At 42.4% G+C, this 26,391-nt stretch overlaps 1 protein-coding gene across 2 annotated transcripts in view; it reads right to left on the bottom strand.

Annotated features, from left to right (window-relative positions):
* HCN1 (hyperpolarization activated cyclic nucleotide gated potassium channel 1) overlaps positions 1-26,391 on the bottom strand; it is a 716,856-nt gene that overhangs the window by 367,477 nt on the left and 322,988 nt on the right. For both annotated transcript variants that reach the window (XM_082252547.1, XM_082252548.1), the window contains exon 3: positions 12,218-12,379. In XM_082252547.1, the coding sequence (XP_082108673.1) occupies positions 12,218-12,379 (162 nt within the window). The remainder of the gene's footprint in view (positions 1-12,217; positions 12,380-26,391) is intronic.

Below are 26,391 nucleotides of genomic sequence, written 5' to 3' on the forward strand. Positions count from 1 at the left end.
ATGCTCACTAAACACTTCCAGCACAGAGACTGAGCGGTCATTAAAATTGCGGTGCGGTTCTGCCTCAATAAATCATGCTGCAGTCACGGCAATGCTACTTTTGGGTGACATGTTTCACTCGACGCTGGTTGCTGCAATTGCAGCACGATTTATCGTGTGACAATTGTGGCAGAACTGCACCGCAATTTTAGGTGCCATTCAAATGAATGGCATCTCAAATGTGCGTTCTGCGATTTGTCATTCACACCTCAGCGCTTTGAAATCACAAGCAGAATTGCGGAAAATCTGTCCACAATTCAAAATGCTGAGGTGTGAATACAGCCATAGGCACAATTCAAATTTTGGGACGTTCCTGAATAGCAAACTTTCAGGTTCAGGTAAACTAAATAAAGTTTCTGACCTTTGCACACTAACTGTTCTGTTCTCGCTACACGTTTGCCCCTGGCGTGTATGTAGCTCAACATACAGCTTAAACCTTGAATCCTAAAATAAACAGACTGTCTGTAAATTCAGATCTTTATTACAATGAACAGATGGTGGTCATATAAGAATAGGATGTACATGGGCGAAACAGCGATGCTGCCTCAGAAGGATAAGGATTTCCTCAGAAACATGTGGTGCAGGCTTAGCTGACTCCCATGCGGTGTCCCCCAATGGAGAATGTGAAAAGAACTTGCAGTAGGAGGTGGAGCTAGTTCCCAGTGGTATAACAGGAAATATGTAATACCAAAGAACACTGTCCATCAGTAGTCTTTTGTTAGAGGGGCATCTTGTGGACAATGTTGGTATTGCAAGTCCAAAGGATATTATTTTTTCCTACGAACTATAGACAAAGCTATTTAGTTCAATCAATAAAAGGGGGGAAAAAAATCATACAATCCTATATCCACAGTTAATCCAGAGGAAGGCAAAAAAAAATACTCTCTAGATGTAGAGTTATCAATTACAATGTGCAATGATAATGTGGAACTTCAAAGCATACCTACTGTAATATTTGTCATGATAAAGCCCAATTCCAGCACAACCCTTTTGTTCTGTTGTTAAGCCAGTAAAAAAATACGTTCTCTATAAACCACAGTTCTGGAGTCGCCTCCTACGCTGGCTAACCAAAATCCATATCCTTAGTGCTATAAACGTATAAAAAAAAAAAACGAGTGCAACCAAAAATAGTGGTACCTTCATCCAGAATGGATATATAGGGAAAGGCAAAAAGTAGCAGGGATCACACGGATTTTGTTGGTGCCATCAAAAACTACACTTACTGTATATTCCAAAGAATAAACACATAAATTGCTTTAATTTATTACAAAACCACATTGGTTTTCAAAACAGACCCACATATTGTTGATATAGACTCCCAACAGCTACCATGAGAATCCAACCATAACAAATATTCTACAGATGTTTAATCGTGGAATCGGTAAGTATGTTGAGATATTCCACATACTTAAAGGTTCCAGATTTGGTTTTCTTTTATCCCACCTAATCACAAACTGGTTATATTTTTATTTATATTTTTGTTGGTCCCCAAGTCTTGCTCCACATAGAAGCCATGCTTTCCTTAAACTGCCCTTATAATGGACAAGCCTTGAAGCAGCGGTATAAATGGATTTATAAAATTATGCAGTGTCAGTGCTGAAAACCAGCTGTAGTGAATGCACGAAGGAATGGTTTGCATGATCCATCAACTATCCTAATATGAGGGTTTTTTGGGGGGATTGGTGACAGGCGTGAGATGTGTACTCATTCCATTGTTCACCATTGCATATTGTACTGTACCAGTTTATAGCACCATCAAGGGAAAAGCAAGAGAAACACATGGATTATGCTGGTGCCATCAAAGACTACACATATATTCCAAAGATTAAACACATACAGTAACTTGCTTTTATACATTACAAAACCACATTGGTTTAAAAACAGACCCACATATTGTTTGAGATTCCAACAATAATAAATATTCTACAGGTGTTTAACGGTCGAATTGGTAAGTATGTTGGGATACAGATGAGGAGTACATCGATAGCTGAATTCAATTCTCTACATGTTTAGCGGTCAACCACCACATCTTCAGGAGTATAGACAGCATGAAGTTTCTCTAAATTAGAATTATACAATAATAGCAGAGACCAAATGTCATTGCAAGTCACAGATAAACATGGCTTTTTAGTGGCGGTTCACACTGAAGCGGCACGACTTCGGGGGCGACCTGTGAAGTCGGCGCGACTTGCACGGACTTCATAAAATGAATGTCTATGCAAGTCGCCCCAAAGTAGTACAGGACTTTTTCTAAGTCGGAGCGACTTGTGTCGCTCCTATTAGAACCGTTCCTGTACCGCACAATGGACCGCGACGGTGCGCGACTTGCCAGGCTGACTAAGTCGTTTGACAAGTCGTACTAGTGTGAACCGGCACTTAAGGTATTCCCAGCCATGTTTATTTGTGACTCACAATGTTTCTATATGTTTGTAATGATATTTTGTCTCTGCTATTACTTATTTTATAATTCTAATTTAGAGATACTGCATGCTCTCTATACTCCCAAAGCGGTGATTGACTGTTAAACATGTAGAGATGTGAATTAAGCTGTCCATGCGTTCCTCATCAGTATCCCAACATACTTACCGATTAAACACCTGTAGAATTTTTGTTATGGTTTGATTCTCATGGTAGCTGTTGGGAGCCTATATAAACAATATGTGGGTCTGTGGTTTTGTAATGAATAAAAGTTATGTGTTTAATCTTTGGAATACCTGTATAATCTTTGATGGCACCAGCACAACCCATGTGTTTCCCCTGCTTTTTGCTTCTCCCTTAATAGAGCTATAAACTGGTACATTATGCAATAGTGAACTATGGCATGAGTACACGTCTCACGTCTGTCACCAATCCAAAAGTATAAGGAGTTTACCCTCATTTTAGGATAGTTGGAGCATGCAAATCATTCCTTTGTGCTTCCACTACAGCCGGTTTTCAGCAGACACTGCATACTTTTATAAAGCCAGTTATACTGCTTTTCAAGGCTTGTTGACCATCATCAGGGCAGTTTAGGGAAAGCAGAGCAAGGCTTGGGGGGACCAACAAGAAAATATAACTAGACAGTTTGTGATGAGCTTGGATAAAGAAAAAATAAATAAAATATCCTCCAATAAACCATTATGAAGCACCCTTTTTCTCCTCATTGGCTGACTGACTTTGATTGATGGCAGCGGGAGCCAATGGCGCCGCCACGCTGCTGTCTCAGCCAATGAAGAGGGGAGTCCCAGGCAGCTGAGACACTCCTGCAACGTCACTGGATCTAGATGGACCTCAGGTAAGTATTATGGGTGCTGAGGGGAGCTGCTGCACTTAGATGGCTTTTTAAAAGCTGAACTGAACATGCTGAAGTAAATCCTCGTACACACGCTACGAATTTCTGCCGACCGGTCGTCCGTCTTTTGTCCAGAGTGGTGTTTTGTTGGTTGGAATATGCTCTAGACTGCACACGAATTTTCCCGTACAACAGAATTCTATTTTAGAAGTGATGTCATGTGTTGGATTGCTTTCTATGTGTTCTTTCTCTCTGAGCATGCCTAGTCTTGCTCATAAGATTTTTCCCCGTCGAAAATCGGACGTGTGTTGACGGAGGACAAACATTTTATAGCCTACTTATCAGGATTTTGTCAGCCGAAAAAAGTCTGAGTCGGCTGTCGAAAGCACCATACTAACAAGCCGAAAATTGGCAGATCGGTCGGATGAATTTTCCCTTCTGAATTTCTTATTGTGTGTACAGGGCTTTAGAAACTGATTGGCTACCATGCACAGCTGCACCAGATTTTGCACTCTCCAGTTTTAGTAAATCAACCCCTGTATCTCTAAAAAGGACCAATTAACTTTAACTGAAAGAATATATTATGGTGGACCCTTAGCATTGACACCAATATGATAGAACCATATGGTCCAGACAAAAATGCCATTGCTGTCTGGATGCATGGCTAGGCTGCAGTGGACCTCCTGTGCTGCAAGGATTTGTAGCAATTGAAAGGCATTCAATGACGGCAGCTATGCCCTTAGACAGAAATCTATGAAAGGGAGTAGAGCATATTTTACTGTGTTTGTTCATCTAAAGCTATTAACCCAGCATGCAAACATTTTAAACACTTTTTTAAATGCTATTTTTTCAAATGACTTTACAATTCATAGAAAGATTTATTCCTTGTATTATTCCTCACAATCTAGGAGCATATTTATAGGATCCTGATGCCATATTATACCATAAAAAAATCTGTAGTCTGCATCCATTACTCTACAGCTTGCAGCATCTGCATTCCCCATTCATACACGCTCTAATCAATTCAGTGAATTCTCAGTAAACAGCATCTCGGCTGGATCCTTTCCTATCCCTGCCTCAGCATTCATTAATGAGTCAGCACTCCGCACATAATTCTGATTCTGGTTCCTTGATTATGCATCTGATCAGATGTGAATTTCTGTTAGTGAAATTAAAACGTTGGGGATTTATTCACACAGGGAGAGGAAAGGAGGCTTGCAAAGTAGTCATTTCCATACATAAAAAGAGAGAATTATTTCCAAGGAAGGATAAAATAAACAATACGGTAGGAAAGCCCTTCATTGTATCACATTATGGCTTCTATTCAGGGGTGACTTAGACTTAATGCAGGTGGTGAGATACCTCCCTCCCGTTCGGCTATGACACATAATTGGAGTTCTGCTCCTCCATGATTCTATGAATGCCAGTTCACTACATAATACTAAATCAGGTGTTGCATGAAAATACAAGGTCTGCTCATTTCGTACACCCCACTCCTAAATAACGCCAATAAAAAAAAATAAATAAAAGATTGGGAGAAAAAATATAATTTATCTTACACTTAAATTTCAGCATGTTCGCTTGGGTGAAGGCGATATCATTGGGCCTTCTGGTGGGATCCTGGGAAAGCAGAGGATTCCAAATCATGTACTGCATTCCCACAGGATTTGGGGTCCTCATCTCTCTTAGGATTCCACTTGAGGGCCCATTGACATCACCCTCACTATGGCTAAAAGATCAGAAGCCCTGGTGCAAGGTGCGGTATACTTCCCCTCCCCCCAGGTTTTTTTTTTTTTTTTTTTTACCTCTTTACCAATTCTTAGGTGTGTTGGCTGCATTTGTTTTTTAGACTTTCCTTCTCTATTTTCATCTGGTGATCGCACCAGTAAGTCTGTTTAATTTTCAATTTTCATTAACCACTTGCCGACCGCCAGCAGTATATATACTGCGGCGGGTCGGCTCTGTCTCGCAAAACGACATAACTATACGTCGTTTCGCTGAACCATTAGTGGGGACGCGCGTGCACCGATTGGCTACAGGGGAAGCCAATCAGCGGGTCCGGCAGCCGCGATGCCCACCGTGCACCCACGATCGCTTCCCGTGGAGACAGAACATCGGTCTGCCGTTGTAAACACGGCAGACCGCTGTTCTGTCAGTAATGTACACAGGGATCCTGAGTTCCTATTATTTAGGAACACAGGTCTCTTTGTTCATTCAGCAAGCCCATCCCCCACACAGTTAGAAAGCACCCCTTATGGACACATTTAACCCTTTGATTGCCCCTGGAGGTAACCCCTTCTCTGCCAGTGTCATTAGTACAGTAAGTGTATATTTTTAGCACTGATTACTGTAGTAATGTCACTGGTCCCTCCAAAAGTGTCCAAAATGTCAGTTAGGTGTCCGATCTGTCCGCTGCAATGTCACAGTCCTGCTAAAAATTGCTAATCACCACCATTACTAGCAAAAAATAAAAATAAAATAAAAAAAATAAAACATAAATCTTTCTCCTAGTTTGTAGACGGGATAACTTTTGTGTAAACCAATCAATATACACTTTTTGGGATTTTTTTTCCAAAAAATATGTAGCAGAATACATATTGGCCTAAAATGTTGAAAAAAATAGATTTTTAAATTTTTTTTTATTGGGAATGTTTTATAGCAGAATGTAAAAAATATTGTTTTCTTTTCATAATTGTCACTCTTTTTTTGTTTATAGCACAAAAAATCACAAAGGTGATCAAATACCAGCCAAAGAAATCTCTATTTGTGGGGAAAAAAGGACATCAATTTTCTTTGGGTACAGCGTTGTTAAACTAACGCAGTGCTGAATCGCAAAAAATGGCCTGTTCATTAAGGGGGGGGGGGGGAACCTTCCAGTCCAGAAGTGGTTAACAGGCCAAGCTGTCCAGACAAAGTATCATTTAAAGGATTGAGCCAAACCATTTACCACTGACAGGGGTGCTTCTAATGTTCAGCTTTTATTAATGTAAAAACTTTATCCCAAGAGAAAAAAAAATAAAACTGTTTGTGGTAACTGCCTATAAAGTGTTAGCAGGAGTTCAATTTGTTAGCCAAGTCCATCGAAATCTGCTAGTCTAAAGCCCCGTACACAAGTACCGATCATCGGCCGAACGATCGGCCGTCTTTTGTCTGGTGCTGTCTTGTCTGTTGAAAACTGCAAAAGACTGCACACGAATTTTGTCGGCCAACAACAGCCGACTGCAGAAGTGATGTCATGTGAGGGTTAACTTTCCTTGTCTTTTTTCTTTTCTGAGCATGCCCAGTCTTGCTAATCTGCTGTCTGTCGGACGAAATCTGTACTGACTGGCGAACAATCGGCCGTTCTGGTGTTGGCCAACAAAAATTTTAATGCTTGCACGACAGATTCTGTTCGGCCGAAAGTGCGCTGTCGGCTGTCGGAAGCATCATACTAACAAGCCGAAAATCGGCCGATCGGTCGTCAGCTGAATCTTTACAGCCGACAATCGGTACGTGTGTACGGGCCTTAATACTATCCTCTCCCCAGACTGACCATGATGCTGTCCAAAGCGGTCTCTGTTGCTCCTTCAGCCAGAATGCAGACACCCTAAAAAAGGAAGTACATTACAGTACTGGCAGGATCACTGGTGATATAAAGAGAATAAAGGCAAAAAAAGAAAAGTGGTGCAGCCACTACATCTAAGGATTGGTAAGCTGCAATATATTCTATTTTTGTTTTTGGATTTATTTGTTTTTGGATTTCATACCACTTTAAGGTTTAAAGTTTCCTATTTTTATATTCCGGTGGTGGGGGGCTAGGCAATAAGCAGACCTGTATGCCTGGTGTTCTCCAAGCAATGCATAAGTATTCAGGCAGCTACCAACACTGGCACATACACACAAACAGGGACACACACATACTGAAACCAATGATTATTTTTAGAAATCCTTCCTGGAGGACAGGGACATTGCTTATTTAAAAAAAAAACTGTAATGGGGGGGGGGGGGGGTTCTTAGCAGTTCCTTTAGGGCCCATTTACATTATTCTCCCTTACAAAGGTCAACATATTCTAGCGCTGTTCCTTTTCAGTGGCAGCACATTGCAAAGATTGGTAATACGGTAATGTGAGCTACACTGCAAAAATGGTTCAAGTAACTTTTTTTTTTTTTTTAAACAATATGGTGTGTTGGCAGCTCAAAACAACATATATTAATGTGCACAAAAACTGCATCAAAGCAGCACGCCAGGCACCCAAGGTGTGAACGTGCCTGTTAAACACAAAACGTAATTGGTTGTGCCACTCTAGACTGAGGTGTAGAGCCATTGGTACTCAGAATAGTAGGAATGCCAGTGCAAGAAAAACGCACCCAGTAAACAATGAACATTTTATCCTAAATCACCACTCCTCTTAGCTGATCCTAGCATGGATGTGTACATGTGAAAGCCTCAGTCAATGCCACTCCTCAGTCCATGCCCCCTGACATGTTTCACCCAACCCACTGGGGCTTAACGTGGTTGTAAACCTCAGACATGAAATATGAACAAAGCATTACCCTCTATATTGTGTACTTGTCTCAGTTAAGAGCACTAAGTTGAATTTCTTTCTGCTGCTTTGTTCCTTTGCTATCAGCATGCTTCACTTCTGACAAGTTTTCCTGACACCAAGACAAAAAAGGTGACAGGGAGGGAGCTCCAGCTGACTGACAGCCTCAGCTCTGTTCCTGTGGGAAGGGGATGTGTCCCTTCCCTCCAATCAGCTCTCAGAACTCTCCTCACTAAGCTCTGCAGAGTGTAACTTTTGCTTTCTGCCCCCCCCCTTTTTTTTTTTTAACTCTCAGGCAAGCTTTATAAATTATGGACTTTGAATGGTTGTAGAGAAGAGAAGATTACAGATAGACAGGTACAACTTATGTAGGAGGATTTGTTTATTCTCTGTGTATCCCCTGCGGCCAGTCACTTCACTGGGTACATGTAAGGGTTTTCAACCACTTTAATCATAAGGGTACCCCCTATGATTAAGCCGCTATGGGTGGAGTGAAACATGTCAGGGGCACGGCCCGAGGAGCAATATTGACTGAGGCTTTCACATGCACACGTACTTACTAGGATCGGCAAAGGTGAGCAGCAGTTTAAAACTAAAATGCCCATTAAACAGGTAAACTATATAAAGTACATAAATTACATAAATTACATTTCCTTATTGGGTTATTCAATAAGGCAACACAGGTACAGTAAATACACTAATAAGCAATCATCATCCAAAAGTACTATTTACAAATGTCAGATCAGGGAAAGATTATTACTGCTACTACAGTGTATTAGGTTTTACATGGTGCAGACTTGGGGTCCCAACAGTCAAACACAGTCAAACACAGCAGCACTCCAGTTGCAAGTGCAAGTTAATCAGAAATGGTTAGCTCTGCCAGTCTAAATGCATCCACTGATGCATTTTGACTGAGATGTTGACTTATTGATATTGATGGTAGGGCTGCAGAAGGCAGGGGTCACCATAGACATTTGCATTAAAAGTTTTATGCTTATATGCCGATATTGGCAGCACAGCTTGCTATCTTTTCATAATGAAGAGATCTATGATGTGTTTTGCCTGGCAAATGGGCTTAGTCTATGACTTTTTCTTGGGCAAAATGTGTCTGTTGAGGAGCGGAGACTGGAAGGGATCTCTAACACCATTTTTAACTGAAGTTTTATGCTTAAAGGGGCAAACTGACAGATTTTTTTTTTTTTATGTAGCACCCTCCTAGGTAGGTGCTATGAAAACGCATTTAGTGGCTCTGTTCTGCTTATCAGGAGAGCCTGATCTTTTAGTTTAGCCTGTCACATGTTTCAAGGTGTGATTATTGGGACTAAGGGAGTCTCCCCACTGTATCCAATAAGGGAGCTTGTTAGACAGTGGAGGAAACCTGACAAGTAGTACCAGGGTTTATGACTGTCTCAGTGGGTGGGCATTGCTGCAATGCATCCTGGGATTGACTATAAATCAGGAGGGAGCATGTGACAGGTTGTCTTTGGTGGGAAGCAGAGTCCCAGGAGGAGGCATACGGCTGTCTCTCCTCCTGCAGGTGTGAGGAGGGTGGTTCAGGCAGTCGGCCTAGTGAACCGGGTGTGTGGAGCTGAGCTGCAGAGGATCCAGAGAACTGACAAGTGGAGCTGCTGGCAGAATCATTTGGGAAAAACAGTATTAGGAGATCTGCCTAAGGGTCTGCCTAGGAGAGGGGACCACTCCAGAGAAGTCAGGGGATCAAGGAGCCAGCTCACACAAGGAGTGCATCAGTGAAAGGGGGTGCCGTGTAGTTGACCCTGAAGATTAGGAATAAAGGGGGTGCCAGGAAGGGCCCTGAAGTTGTTCTGCAGTACAGTACAGATTACCTCAGAAAGTTAATTCAGTCCCGCGTCACAGCTTGTGACGGACTGAAGCAGGGGCCTAGCTGTGACTAGCGTTACTCAGCGGTTCTCAGCATTTTCAAGTCGTCCCAGCCTAGTGTGCATAGTGTATAAAGTTGGAGTATCCCACTCATTCCCTTCTCCTATCCAAGTTCCAAATAAAAACACAAAAACCAAAAATACTGGACTGGTTCCTGACCGAGCTAACACACTTGGAAAATTGTCAATCTGTCATGTTGTGGCTAATGGTAACCCAGGGGAATCAGCAGCTCCCAAAGGAGTAGTGCTACATTTAAGATCAGTACTAGAACAGAACCAAGTTTGATTTCCAGCATACATCCAATTGGCATACATATGATCAAGGTTTTACACAAAGGCTTAGGGCTGTGTTGAGAATTTATTTTTGATATAAATAGTGTTCCGAACGTTGTCAGAGGGGTTTGTAATGCTTGGAAAAGTCACTCGGACTTCTTGAAGGAGGATTCCACAGCTATTACCTTTCGTCAGTAGCTTGATGGAGAACAATACCGTGGATAGAATTCATCTAAGTTACCTTAGCGTAATAACTGTGCCCTAAGCCATAGCAGACAAGCAGCTCTGTAGAACATCTGTATCACACCAATCTTCTACTTCTAGTCTATCTCATTGATCTGATACTTCATCTACTACCTCGATTTTGGCTGAGAGGTTTTAAAACTCAGCCTAAAAGACAACTTAGAAAAGTGGGGTAAATGTGCTACTGCAACAAATGGAAGTGACAGACACTACAGAAAAACGCCTAATTAACTGTCAAGTGTCAGCTTTTGAATAGTCTGTCCGTGAACAAAACGTATCTTCCCGGCACAATGGAATCTTTCAGAAAGTGAATTTTGTCAGATGCAATCCCAGCCTGGCAGTATTCTCTACAGTACCTGAGATCCTGATCTGTATCTCAAACCAATCAAACTCCAACGCAAAGCTCCGATGTAACAATCCTATTGAATGCCATTAAATACATGACAGCACGCTCAGTCATATCAAATAATATCAACATATTCTCATTTGAAAGTTTTTCACTTCTTTACCGAAATGTTCTTTAACTGAATGGGAACTTCTAAAATATAATTGAATAGTTATTTTAACTTACCAAGATGTGCAGATTTCAGCCTGATACAGTGAAAGAAAAGTTGTACTTGGATCATTTGAAAAATGTACGATCAAGGTTGGGTAAGGGCCCCTTCAGATCAAATGCGCCCCTCTTTCCCCTTAATAAAACTGTAAGCTGACCTGCCTCCTCCCACTCCTTATTTTACCAATGGACACTTTTTTTTTTCTTTTCTTTACAACATACTTTATTTGTATAGCACTTCTGCTTTTCTTGCCTGGGCGAGTCATTCTAACCCCCCCCCCCCCCCAGAAGTGCAAATAGCTTAGTAAATATAAACTGCTAAATACCTTTTCTCATCAGCACTATTTAGCAGTCGAGTTACTTGTGACTTCTTTCAGTGTCCAGCCGAGCACTTGTTAAAGCTTTTAGGAGGAGTTTTAGTCTCCTCTGACTGTCCTATGAGGCTGCATGACCCCTGACCCTCTGTCTGGACAGTGCTCATTGGCCTTGTGCTGATCACATGCACCCTCCCAAAAAAAACTCGCTAGCAATACACACCAAACTGAGCATGTGCAGAGTGCCTTCCAAGGTGCTGTTCTAGCAGCAGTTGGATTGGGGACAATAAAAAAAAAGGGGAGAATCAGAGAACACAGGGTCAAACAGCCTTTTTATACAATGCATATGATTAACCCTTTAGGTTCCACAATGAGTATAACAAGCATGCTTTACTTCATATACAGACTGATTTTACTGTTGTGGGTTCAGTAACACTTTACAGGTTTTACACATTTTTTAGTGGCTGATATTTAAATAGCACACGCCGCTTTGTTGTCTGACTTCTGACATCGGTCACTTGGCCGCTCGGGCTCCCTCAGCAGACCTTGTGTGTCCCCCCGGTTAGAGCCCTGACTTGTTTCCTGCCCCTCCATCGCCACTCGTGGACATCCATCTCCACTGCTGACAAGGATGCATATGAAGCCACAGTTACACAGTAAGGTTGTAACTTAGTAAATATTGTACTTTTTAAGCTATTTTTCACAATAAACACTGGCTTTTCACATTACTTATTGTGGAGTTCCCTAACTTTAACCCTTAAAATCTAACTCCAAGCTCAGCCGCACATGATGTGAAAGGACCCTTACATACGAAGCTCTGACTACCCCATCGGCCAGGACTTCAATGGCATTCACCCAATACTAAGTTTGGTTTTGAATGGACTTTGCTTTGCCTATACTACTTTTTAGTCTGTTGAAAATATTGCTTAGGCACACAGTATTTTTTTTTATTATCTGACAGAAAAAAAGCATTGGATGTGAAATCTGATGATAGGATTTTCTTATGACTAAGCTACAAGTGTCATAAAGGCAGAGTTTTATCTTAGTTAATTAACAAGGATTACAATATATAGAATTAATTGAAGAGCTCATTAAATACTTACAACCATATTATTTAAGGATACCCAGCAATCGCTAGGAAACTCCTGAAGCAAAGGGACCAGGAATTGCAGGCAGCCGTCCCAGTGGCAGAGGAGAAGCATCATTCCTATGAGGTTAACTATTCTAACCACAGCGCTGGCAAGGTCATAGGTCATGTGGAAAATCTGCAAGAAAGAAACAAGATGTAATTTAGTATTAGAATACCATTAGTACATATTTCTAAAGAGCACAATTTAAACATTATTGCCATTAGTATATATTTATGAAGAGCACAATTTAAATATTACCTCATATCTTTTCAGATCAGGTTGCTTATATTTTGGTGACAATGTGAAAAGAGGCATGGGAAGTTATGGAAAATCCCCCCAAAAAATCCAAGTTAGACTTACTGGTAACTTGTTTTTCAGGACAGCACCTAAGAGATGGCTCCCCCCATTTGCCAACAGGAAACACCACTTCCACCAAATTTGAAAAGGAAGCCCTTCCCCACAGCTCATCAGTTGTAGTAGAGTTTTAAAAGATAGGTATATTGCGCTCAACATGTGACATATGATAAAGTGCCAGTGTAAATGTAAATATAAATATAAATATCAATGTGGATGTTAAAAAGTCTCTAGGTTTACTTAATATCAATAAAAGTCCATATAGCAGTGACAATAATTATGATAAAAGCATAGACTTGATAGAAGTGTTAAGAACCTCCACCTCCACACTTTCACCCAGTGTTCATACAAGGTACTTCTTACCAGAAGTATATGACCCCTAGATTATAGGGGGTCACATAGGCATATTGATCCAATAATAATACGATCCACAGCTCCAAATTCCCTTTTCCCGGGGTAAGCTCTCAGACCAAATACAGGATCTTGTTTATGAAATAAGAGGCCAGATAAAAGGAGCAGAAGGTGAGACCCACCGCGGGTCCCCTAAAATACATCTGTCACCGCATTCCACCGCTCTGATCACTCCTTATTCCTCCAATACGATCAGCACAGGAAAATGATCAGCAGCAAGCTGCCATGACAGGCGTAGAGCAACGTGGAAGTGTCATGGCAGCTTGCTGCTGATCATTTTCCTGTGCTGATCGTATTGGAGGAATAAGGAGCGATCAGAGCGGTGGAATGCGGTGACAGATGTATTTTAGGGGACCCGCGGTGGGTCTCACCTTCTGCTCCTTTTACCTGGCCTCTTATTTCATAAACAAGATCCTGTTTTTGGTCTGAGAGCTTTCCCGGGGAAAAGGGAATTTGGAGCTGAGGATCGTATTATTATTGGATCAATATGCCTATGTGACCCCCTATAATCAAGGGGTCATATACTTCTGGTAAGAAGTACCTTGTATGAACACTGGGTGAAAGTGTGGAGGTGGAGGTTCTTAACACTTCTATCAAGTCTATTCTTTTATCATAATTATTGTCACTGCTATATGGACTATTGATATTAAGTAAACCTAGAGACTTTTTAACATCCACATTGATATTTATATTTACATTTGCACTGGCACTTTATCATATGTCACATGTTGAGCGCAATATACCTATCTTTTAAAATTGTCACAGCTTTTTGGCTTTTTGTTTGCAGCTCACAGTGGGGAAGAAATTCCTCAAAAAATACAATTTATTGTGTTTTTCACGTTTCACCAGTTTATGTGGCTATTTAGCCTCATCACATAATTATTCTTTTTGCGCAGTTTCCTTTGGTTTTCACCATTTTTTTACAGTTGTAGTAGAGTACCTCTGGACCAGGTTGGAACACATAATCATAACAGTAAAAAAATAAAAAATAAAAACAAGGGCAGGTCGCTCCTGTCCTGAAAGACTCATAGAAAACAAGTTATTGGTAAGTCTAACTTGGATTTCCCCTTAACGTCTTTCAGGACAGCACCTGAGAGGATAAACGAGACTTAACAATTAGGGAGGGACAACAGTCTGAAGGACCTTTCTGCCCAAAGCCTGATCCCCTGCTGACATTTACAAACGTTAGATTAATTTCATGTCACATTTTAGTGCACCAACTCAGTCATAACGGACTGGTCCGAACTTCCTCAGGAGTCTATCAAGAAGATCACATTCTATTGACATTTGGCAAATACATCATGTTATTAACTCACCCATGTGGAAACACATCATATATATGATTTCCTTTTTTTGATACCATTCTTATTGTGCACCGGCCGGTATAGTCATTACCTGTTTATATGTTTTGTTAGTCTTGTTTTCTGTATTCACCACTGGTTATACCTTATTTGATAATTGCACGGTAGTAAATTCTTACGAGATACTTTATTCAATAAATATCTATGATTACACTGATTATTGTTCCCCGACTCTTACATAGCCGACATTAGTAACCTACTTTCATTCTGCACTCTATGCAGAATAACCTTCTCTATATGACAGAAGGTCCAGTCTGTAATTAATGACAGACAAATGTTAGATAACTTGACCACGTAGCCGCCTTACAAATTTGATCTGGGGTGGCACCAGCTTTTTCTGTCCATGTAGTAGCAAGAGCTCTAATAGAGTGTGCACGAAATCCCTGCGGGGGAGATAATTCCATCTGGGAGTAAGCCTTGAAAGTAGCTGAATTATGCCACCTAGCAATTGACCCTTTAGATGCCTGGTGGCCTTTTTTGTTGCCCGAAAAAAGAACAAAGAGTCTGAAGACCTAAAAGTCCCTTGTTACCTCCAGGTAATGTAATAGGATTCTTCTCACATCTAGATTGTGAAAAAGTCTCTCCTTAACCCCTGAAGGGTTAGAACAAAAAGATGGTAGGATAATATCCTGAGACCAGTTTTGAACTGACGCTACCTTTGGCAAAAAACCTGGATCTGTTTTGAGTATAATTCTATCTGGGTAGATGGACAAGAAAGGCTTGTTAACTGTGCATGCAGTTCACTGATTCTTCTTGCGGATGTAATCGCAAATAAAAATACCGTCTTGAGGGTAAGATTCCTCAAAGAAATAAATTCTAAAGGTTCAAAAGGCTTCTTTGTGAAGGCTTGTAGAACCACTGACAAATGCCACTTAAGAAAATGTTTAGCAGGCGCTGGTGTGGAACGAGTAAGCGCCCTAAAAAATCTTGCAACAAAGGCTTCTGAAGAAATTGGTATCTCCAGTAGAGTTGAGCGGACACCTGGATGTCCGTGTTCGGCCGAACTTGAAAAAAAAGTCCAGGTCCGTGTCCCGGATTTTTTCCGAACACCGAACCCCATTGAAGTCCATGGGGACCCAAACTTTCAGGCACTAAAATGGCTCTAAAAAAACCAATGGAAAGGCTAGAGTGCTGCAAATGCCAGCAAAATGTAGTTAAGAGCATGACAAATGAACTGCAATCTTTAGTAAAATATAGCTAAACGCTGCACACAACAGACTGATAAAAATATATTTTTTTCTCCCTCCTCCTCCTCCTTAGTGGGCTCAAGTGAGGGCAAAAAGATTGTTCACTGCACCACCCCCCACACAGCAAAATCATTGTAGATCGCTAACGGACGATTGTTCTGTCCTGTGTCTCCTATCTGACCCTGCCTAATCTCCCCAGCCTGTCCCTAAAATGCTCAAATATCTTTCCCTGCCTACACTCCAACCTGTCCCTGCATTCTTTTCGGGCACAATTTTTCCCTGTCTGTCCCTAATCAGCAGCAGCCAGCACCGTTGTGTGTGCTCTCTCCCTACACTACAGCAGACTGACGCACCGCGCTGTGTCTCTCGAGCTTATAAAGACCTGGGTCACATGCTTAAAATGGCCAATCACAGCTACTAATACATTAGTAGGCATGGCTGTGATGGCGCACACCAGTTAAACGCTTGTTGATTGGCTGTTGAAAGCCTGCCATTAAAAGAGCGCCATTACATATAAAACAGGAAATAAAATTACCGAACACGGATTTTAAACCCGAACATACAGTAAAGTTTTCGGGTCCGTGTCCGGGTAGCAAAAATCCAATTATCCAGTACGGACCCGAAAAATACAATCCGTGTTCGCTCAACACTAATCTCCAGGAATACTTCTAAGGTTGCCACTTGCACCTTAAGAGTACTAACTGCCAGACCTTTCTCTATGCCATTTTGTAGGAATTTCAACACTGACACAATATCTCCCAAGGTTCAATTTGTCGAATGACACCAGGCATTATAGACCTTTCAATCCTAAGCATAAATAGATCTAGTTACTTTCTTCCTACTAGAAAGCAAAGCGGTTACTAGAGGCTCTGAGAATCCCTTACTCTTTAATAGCTGCTCCTCAGATACCAGGCAGTGAGACTTAGCCTGGCTACATATGGGTGACATACTGAAGTAGTAAATCCTGCTTGAGAGGAAGCTGCCAGAATGGCTTGACTGACATTTGTAGAATTATGGAGAACCACGCTCTTTTTGGCCAGAATGGAGTAATCAGAATTACCGACACTCATTCTTTCCGTTATTAAACATAATTGGTCCCAGGAAAGAGCCTTGGGTTATCCCACTTACCAGTCTGAGTACATGCATTTTAGGACTACCCTTTGGACGCGTCCCCGGAACCAGTTTTCTATCAAGGTATTAACCTTGTGGTTTATGCCTACTGACCTCAATTTATAAATAAAGTGTTTACGTTGAACTGTAACAAATACTTTTGCAAAATCCAGATATACCACGTCCACAGGCCTTCCTTTATCTAGATGACAGCTCCCTTCCTCGTAGAATGTTAGCAGATTTTCCCGACTTTTTTTTTTTCACTCAGATTATAAACAGAGAAATCTGACCTTTTGGACTTAGCTTTAGTCACACTGAGCTCTTTTTATTTTTAAAACATCTCAGAAATCTTTCTTCTTCATTACGCATACACAGGCACGCATCTGGTGGGCAGCCTGACCTGAAGCTTGTACTGAAAATGTGTTTTTATGTTGATAAATAACCTTCGTCCCTGCCAAGCGAAAGACATTCCTCAGCTTGCCGACATTACTACATTTCCTCTACGGTGCTCTTTATTTCCAGTGGCTGGAGCTTTATGGACCATTTGTAAATATATTCATTAATGTAAATTATGTCCACATAAAAAGCAACTAATGGCATAATTTTGTCTGCTACACTTGGAAGAGTCTGAGTCCAAGGTTATTGGATCAAAAAGCTATTTTACAGAGAATAAAATCATAGAGCTACAAAGAATTGACTTTTTCCAGTAAAAATAATCATGAGCCATCATAACTCCACCTTCAAATTAAACTAGGGTCAAGCTACATTTCAGCAGATAAAAATGTAATAGTGATCAGCCTAATGCAGTGTTTCTCAACCTTTTTAATATGAAGGAACCCTTGAAATAACATGTGGGTCATAGAGATCCCCTGCTAATAATTACTATATCTAGAGCCTATGGTACATTAGCATAACAGTAAGTCAGTTGTTCCCCCTTACACAGAGGAGCAATGAAAGTGCCACTTACATCAGTGGTAAGTGAAATTCTCCCTTACATAAATGGTCAGTGGAGAAACGCTACTTTAGATTGGTGGCAAATCAGGATAAGGGTCCCATTGGAGGTCAGTGAGAAGAATGTTCCTTACAATGATGGTCAGTGGGAAGAATGTACCTTACATTGATGGTCAGTGGGAAGAATGTTCCTTACATTGATGGTCAGTGGGAAGAATGTACCTTACATTGATGGTCAGTGGGAAGAATGTTCCTTAAGCTGGATACACACTATCCAAAGAGATTCGCACCCAGGGCAGCCATAGGAAAAAAATCCAGTCCAGAAGTAAAAGTAATAATCACAAATCTGGTGCTCCTGGGGTGCCTTTGGGGTGGAGGGATAGAAGTAAGCATGTGAGGCTCCCCAGTGGTTTTTCTGCTGCTAGCCAACAAGCATAGGAAGGGTGCTGATATGGACAAAAGTACATGAGGAAGGCAGCGCATGAACCACACTGGGATGCAATGGATAAGGAAGTCAGGTGAACATCCAGTATAGGAAGGGTTAACAGTTTATTGGTATTAATAACCAAAAAACAAAGTACATAAAATGCTTACATCCCCCTGGGCTGGAGTAGACAAGGGCACCTGGCAGCAAGCAACACGAGTGCGAGGAGGTCAGTCTCCCAGGACTGCTGAGCAGTGTGTGCACAAAGCCGGAAACCAGCCGGCGCGAGGATGAAAGGACTCCGCTGCGGTTCCGTAGTGGTGACATCAGCCGGACAGGCGCCACTTGCGGGGAAATACCAGGAACCAGGGTGGACCATAAGCTATATGGTTGCCATGACTACATGTTTCGCGCTATGCGCTTTATCAAGCTTGATAAAGCGCATAGCGCGAAACATGTAGTCATGGCAGCCATATAGCTTATGGTCCACCCTGGTTCCTGGTATTTCCCCGCAAGTGGCGCCTGTCCGGCTGATGTCACCACTACGGAACCGCAGCGGAGTCCTTTCATCCTCGCGCCGGCTGGTTTCCGGCTTTGTGCACACACTGCTCAGCAGTCCTGGGAGACTGACCTCCTCGCACTCGTGTTGCTTGCTGCCAGGTGCCCGTGTCTACTCCAGCCCAGGGGGATGTAAGCATTTTATGTACTTTGTTTTTCGGTTATTAATACCAATAAACTGTTAACCCTTCCTATACTGGATGTTCACCTGACTTCCTTATCCATTGCATCCCAGTGTGGTTCATGCGCTGCCTTCCTCATGTACTTTTGTCCAAACTCTGGAGTAACCCTAGTCTTGAGCACATTATTAGGATAAGCAAGTCTGTGCAGTACTGTTTGAGAAAACCAAAAGGCTTATTCTAAACACATCAAAAGGATAGAGAAAACCTTTGGCACTATTTACCTACACTAACCCTACCAATACCTTTGTTGCCATTTAGATGAAAAGTACACAATATGATGGGAAATATGTGACCATCTGACCATCACCTACCTAAATGGCCAAAAGTACATAGATACTTCTTCAAATTATTAAAGGAGTTGTAAAGTCAGAAGGTTTTTTTTATCCTAATGGATTAATATAAAAAACCTTATGTGCGCAGAAGCCTCCCCAGCACCCTCTAATACTTACCTGAGCCCCATATCTCAGTCCAGCAATGTCCACAAATGTCTCTGCTGTCCAAAACTCTCCCTCCTGATTGGCTGAGATACAGCAGCGGAGCCACTGGCTCCTGCCAATCAAAGTCAGTCAGCCAATTAGGAGAGAGAGAGGGGGTAGGCTGGACCACAGCTCTGTGTCTGAATGGATACAGGGAGCTGGGATTCAGCTCGGATTCCCCTATAGCAAGCTGCTTACTGTGGGGGCACTTGGCAGGAGTGAGGGTGCAGGAGAGCAGAAGAGGGAACCTAGAAGAGGAGGATCCGGGCAATCAACTGCAACAGAGCAGGTAAGTATAAGATGTTTGTTATTTTATTTTAAAAAGGGTTTCTAGTAAAGGGTACTATTATTGCTACAGCACACAAAGACATTTTTGACAATTGTATGTTTACAACAACCTTGTAGCAACAGTTTGGAGAAGGCCATTTTATGTTCCAGCATGACTATGCCCCTGTGTACAAAGCCAGCTCCATAAAGACATTGGGAGAATTCAATAAAGTATTTATGACGCTTTTCTGACTGTATAGTCCCTCTAAACTAGTTTTGGTAATAGTTCTGACACGTACAACCAGGCCCGGAATGGCCATAGGGCACACCGGGCATTTGCCTGATAGGCCAGGGCCAAGCAGACTGCACAGTGGGAGGTAAGTAGTGACCATGGTCCTGACAGGGCTAACAGACCGTGGCCACAGCTCACCACCCGCTATGCAGGACATCATCATTCCCGAAAGCCATTCAAGCCCATCAACATCCCAGGTCCACTCTGCAGACACAGCCGCTTGCTTGTCCCTACCTCACAAAAATGCTGCCAGCCTGCCGAACCCTGTAAGAGGAGCCAACTTATCTGGAGCACAGCTTTGACACTCTAATAGTTCTCCAACCTAGTTCATCAGCATGTCAGCCCTGCTCTGTAGACACAGCTGCTTGCCTGCCTATTTCTGCCATACAGACCAGCTGTCTGCCTGCCCAACTCTGCAGGAAGAGCCAGCTCACCGGGACCTGTCAACACATCAATATCCCTACAGCACTGAGTGCATAATTTTTTTATTTTATTCTCACATATAACGCCTACATTTAAAAGGGTGTGCCCCTTTTGTCTATTTTATACTTGCGCTATGCGACCATGCCTTTGTCTCCTCTTCCGACTCTGCTAGGGGCACTGTGATATAAAGGGGACTGCACTGTAAAGGGCAGATATCATTACAGTGCCCTTTTACAGTGCAGGTCAGTTTATATCACAGTGCGACCTTATACTTATACTGAAGGATCAAATATTTAAAAAATGCAGATTAACACTTCAATTTAAAAATTTTCCACCAAATAACCATCGCTGATAACGCATTACGCTGTGCTGCCACATGACCTGCGAGGAAAAAAAATATTCTTATAAAGTGACTGCCCTATCAGGAAAAAAACAAAAAATTAAATGAATGTCATATTATCTTATAGTAGGATGATTTATATGCAGCATTTAAAGTATATGCAAACCCAATTGCTAAAAAACCCATGTAAGTGTTAAACGTAATTTCAAAAGAAATTTTCAGCAACTTTAAATCTGCAGCTTACAATAAAATAATTGAATCTGGTGTGATCCTGCCAGGTACTTCCTGTTAGAAGGTGACAACACTCTGTCCCTGTCTCCCAGTTGGGCTCTTGCATTATCACCTAGTCACACGGGCTTTAAAAATAAAATCAGTATTTGCAGACTAACGGTGTGTAAACAGGTAATTCACAGGAGCTGGGTGTTTTCCTCACTGCAGCTAGCAGATCTATTCATGCAAAAAAGGATTTGCTAATATTTGCTGTCCTGCCGAGGACTGCTTAAAGCAGTTCGAAAGTCAGAAGGTTTTTTTATCTTAATGCAGTCTATGCATTAAGATAAAAAAAAAAAACCTTCTGTGCAGCAGCCCACTTTCTCTACTGGCTTCTCTGTGCCAAGGGCTGTTACCCTCGAGCCCTGGCAAGTGCTTCAGGTCCCAGGTCCTAACTTACAGCAGCCGCTGCAGTGATTTGGGAGGAAGCTTTTGTCCCTGCTTGCCACGGCTACTCAGACTTTGTAGCATGGAGCTGAGGAGCCCTGAAAAACCTCCTCCGATCTGTGCTACAGTAGAGGGAGCTCTCCGATCCATTGTACTGTGCTGAAGAAAAAAAAACCCTGCACATACCACAAAGATCAGTGACCACGGAAGAGGTGAGGGATATGTCACTGTGAGTGAAAAGAGGGGGAGAGCTTTCAAGGGACTAAATTTGTTCAGAGAGAAGTGTGTGGGGGAGGGGGGATATGTGCAGAGAGGGAAAGTGTGTGTTTGTGTGTGGGGTTAGCAGAGAGAAGGGCTGGGGGGAATTTGTGAGGAGAGAAGAGCTGGGGGGGGGGGGGGATTTGTAACGTGAAAAGAGCTGGGGGTGATTTGTGATGAGACAAGAGGTGGGGGATTTGTGATGAGAGAAGAGGTGGGGACATATTTGATGAGAGAAGAGCTGGGGGTATTTGTGATGAGAGAAAAGCTAAGGGGATTGGTGATGAGAGAAGAGCTGGGGGGGATTTGAAACAAGAGAAGAGCTGGAAGAATTTGTGACGAGAGAAGAGCTGGAAGAATTTGTGACGAGAGAAGAGCTGGGGGAATTTGTGACGAGAGAAGAGCTGGAGGAATTTGTGATGAGAGAAGAGCTGGAGGAATTTGTGATGAGAGAAGAGCTGGAGGAATTTGTGATGAGAGAAGTGCTGCGGGGATTTGTGATGAGAGAAGAGCTGGGGGGATTTGTGATGAGAGAAGAGCTGGGGGGATTTGTGATGAGAGAAGAGCTGCGGGGATTTGTGATGAGAGAAGAGCTGGGGGGATTTGTGATGAGAGAAGAGCTGGAAGAATTTGTGATGAGAGAAGAGCTGGAGGAATTTGTGATGAGAGAAGAGCTGGAGGAATTTGTGATGAGAGAAGAGCTGGAGGAATTTGTGATGAGAGAAGTGCTGCGGGGATTTGTGATGAGAGAAGAGCTGGGGGGATTTGTGATGAGAGAAGAGCTGGAAGAATTTGTGATGAGAGAAGAGCTGGAGGAATTTGTGACGAGAGAAGAGCTGGAAGAATTTGTGATGAGAGAAGAGCTGGGGGAATTTGTGACGAGAGAAGAGCTGGAGGAATTTGTGATGAGAGAAGAGCTGGAGGAATTTGTGATGAGAGAAGTGCTGCGGGGATTTGTGATGAGAGAAGAGCTGGGGGGATTTGTGATGAGAGAAGAGCTGGGGGGATTTGTGATGAGAGAAGAGCTGGAGGAATTTGTGATGAGAGAAGAGCTGGAGGAATTTGTGATGAGAGAAGAGGTGGGGGAATTTGTGATGAGAGAAGAGCTGGAGGAATTTGTGATGAGAGAAGTGCTGCAGGGATTTGTGATGAGAGAAGAGCTGGGGGGATTTGTGATGAGACAAGAGGTGGGGGGTTTGTGATGAGAGAAGAGCTGAGGGAAATTGTGATGAGGAAGAGCTGGGGAGATTTTAGCAGAGAGGAGAACTGGGGTAAGAGCTGCAGGAGAAAGAAGGCAGGTTGTGTGAGAGATGTGGAGGTGGGGCAGGTTGTGCAGTTGTGAGGGCTGTGGGGGAAGTTGGGGATTCAGGGGTGAAACATGGGAGGTGGTAAAGGTGAAAGCTGTGGATTGAGGTGAGCTTTAGATGGGGTTGCAGAAGGGGGCAGAGATAATGTGGATGGGGTGCAGAGAGTTGTGGACTGGGTATGTAAGCTTCGGGGGGGGGGGGGGTTGCTTGGGGGAAGACCAGGGAAGTTTGCTAAGGGACAGTAATTCATACAGAGTTCATTGACCAAGATGTATGGCATAGCATGCAGGGTGCAGTAGTGACAATTTTGTACCACCTTGTACTTTACATACTCTGCACCACTATACTCTGCATGCTGTGCTTTATGTTACATATTAAAGACTTTGGGATGGTCCTCCTGAATGCTGTACTCTGTACAGTTTTACGTTACATACTCCTGAGCCCTGCATTCATTGCTGGGCTGCATAATACACACGCTTTACCACTGCATTCTGTGTGATGGCCTCTGTGTTTCATATTCCTGACCCCTGCACTCTACATAGGGCTATATGGTGCATATCCCTTAGCACAAGGGATGCTTCTCATTGAATAAGTAATCATTCAATGTAAATACTATCCCTTTTGCTGATTTTATTTTTCTGCGCCTTGTGTGATACGCACTCCTCACAACTTCACAATACACACTCCTGAGCCCTGTGTGTTATGAACTCCTGAGTCTTGTACTTAGTGTGTTACACATTCCTCAACCATACACCTTATGTTATATACAGTTCTAAGCCTTAACTTATTAAAATTTATTGGTGCCACTATACTTCTCTCCTCTTGAGTGAACAAGCACATTGAGCCAGTGTGAAACGCGTTTACCAATCCCCTTCTGCTGTTCCTTGACATGTATGAAGAATTATTTTGCTTCATTCAAGCTTCCTGGTGGTGTGCAGCCATTGGCTTTTCCAATTGCTTCTCTCCTCTAAGAAAGGTGTGGCTGGGGGTGGTATTTGGGCGTGATTAAGGCGGGGTTGGGGTGGAGTGTTGGGCAGAGAGGGTGAGTTTCCTGCACCTATTCTCTGAGAAAAAAAGCTCTGGTTACCACTGCCAAAAAGGGGAGGTTCCATCCCCTTGGAGACACTTCTCACTTCCTACTGTGTCTCCAGGACAAAAAGTGAGGGGAAATCTCCATAGTTGGTAAATAACAAAAAAGCGACAGGGCTTTACCAGTGTGCACTTTTTGCAAAACAAACAGTTTGGGCTTTAGATACATTATAGCAAACAAAGAACCAGCAAGTTCAGCTTCATAGCTGCAGAAAAGTATTTGTCAAACAATAATTTTATGCATTAAAAAAAGTTACTTGTGACCTACGCAGCACCAACCTCCGTGTTACTCATACGGGCTATCTACGAAGAATTGAGGGCCAGCCAGGGTGGTTGTGTCTGAAACTATCAGATAATATCTCGTATTAGTCACTTTGTGGTCTCCAATATGTGGAGGCTGACCACAGCCCTTTGATTCAGCTTGGGCAGGGACTAACCTTTAGCATTTTCATAAAGCCTACATGGAGCCTACATGGCCTTCATAAAGCCTACTAAGAGACCACAAGGACATGCCAGGTTTGAAGAAGGTGGCAATGCATGCAAGCGCTATACAAAACACCAGCAAGCAACCTTTATTAGGCCTGCTATAGGCTTCGTATGGGCTGCAGTGCAATTTTACAGATACTACCAAGATATTATTCCCCATGATTAATTCCCCCTATTTATTACATTAGGTATGCACATAATAATCAACAAAGCGGGTTTATATTCCAACAATGCTGAAATAATGGTTGGTAATATTTCCCCTTTACTTTGTTTTAATGAGACTTGCACATTAAAAGGCTAAATGAATCTCGACAAGGAAATATAGGCCACTAGGTAAATATATACAACAGCTGGAGAACCAGGCTCAGAAATGATCAGTGTTCAGCCGTAGTGGCACAAAGCAATAATATCACGATGCTCACTTGTGCCATGGGATAAGGATAGGTCAGCAAATATATTGGCTTTTTCATTAGATGAAGTAAGCCAACAGCTAAGCATGGTTTTCACTAATTTACCTTTAATTGAGCTCCGTGCAAACAGCAAAATGCACCTTTGAAATTCATATGGAAACTGTTCTAAGGATTTGTAAGTCTGTTAAGCCAGTTATGCGATCATTCATCCTTCTCAAATTGTTCATATTTCATTGTCCAGTCATGGCCTAAGGTTGGCCTGGCACCAAAGGGAAAGATGCCAAAATGTAAGTCACCCCTCTACCATATTGTGTGATGAGCAAGTCTCTCCTGCCTCTGCCACATTGCTTAGCTGTTGTGAAGTCTGCCTTGAGTTCCAGGAGGTGAGGATGGATCACATAACTGGCTGAACAGACTTACAATTCCTTAGTAGAACAGTTCTCATATGTATTTCAAATGTGTAGTATTCTGTTTACAGTCCAGCTTTAAAGTTAAATTATTGATAATTATGCTGACAGTTGTTGGTGTAATTTCAGTAGCAGCACACTAATGAGGTCACATCTGTGGCTCTACCTACAGTGCCTTGCAAAAGTATTCGGCCCCCTTGAACTTCGACCCTTTGCCACATTTCAGACTTCTAACATAAAGATATAAAACTAACTATTTTGTGAAGAAACAGCAAGTGGGACACAATCATGAAGTGGAACGAAATTTATTGGATATTTCAAACTTTTTAACAAATAAAAAACTGAAAAATTGGGCGTGCAAAATTATTCAGCCCCCTTAAGTTAATACTTTTTAGCGCCACCTTTTGCTGCGATTACAGCTGTAAGTCGCTTGGGGTATGTCTCTATCAGTTTTGCACATCGAGAGACTGAAATTTTTGCCCATTCCTCCTTGCAAAACAACTCGAGCTCAGTGAGGTTGGATGGAGAGCATTTGTGAAGAGCAGTTTTCAGTTCTTTCCACAGATTCTCGATTGGATTAAGGTCTGGACTTTGACTTGGCCATTCTAACACCTGGATATGTTTATTTGTGAACCATTCCATTGTAGATTTTGCTTTATGTTTTGGATCATTGTCTTGTTGGAAGACAAATCTCCGTCCCAGTCTCAGATCTTTTGCAGACTCCATCAGGTTTTCTTCCAGAATGGTCCTTGAGTTTTGCTCCATCCATCTCCCCATCAATTTTAACCATCTTCCCTGTCCCTGCTGAAGAAAAGCAGGCCCAAACCATGATGCTGCCACCACCATGTTTGACAGTGGGGATGGTGTGTTCAGGGTGATGAGCTGTGTTGCTTTTACGCCAAACATAACGTTTTGCATTGTTGCCAAAAAGTTTTATTTTGGTTTCATCTGACCAGAGCACCTTCTTCCACATGTTTGGTGCGTCTCCCAGGTGGCTTGTGGCAAACTTTAAACGACACTTTTTATGGATATCTTTAAGAAATGACTTTCTTCTTGCCACTCTTCCATAAAGGCCAGATTTGTGCAGTATACGACTGATTGTTGTCCAATGGACAGAGTCTCCCACCTCAGCTGTAGATCTCTGCAGTTCATCCAGAGTGATCATGGGCCTCTTGGCTGCATCTCTGATCAGTCTTC

Source organism: Pelophylax lessonae (assembly GCF_965119305.1).
Source record: "Pelophylax lessonae genome assembly, chromosome: 1".
NCBI lineage: Eukaryota > Metazoa > Chordata > Amphibia > Anura > Ranidae > Pelophylax > Pelophylax lessonae.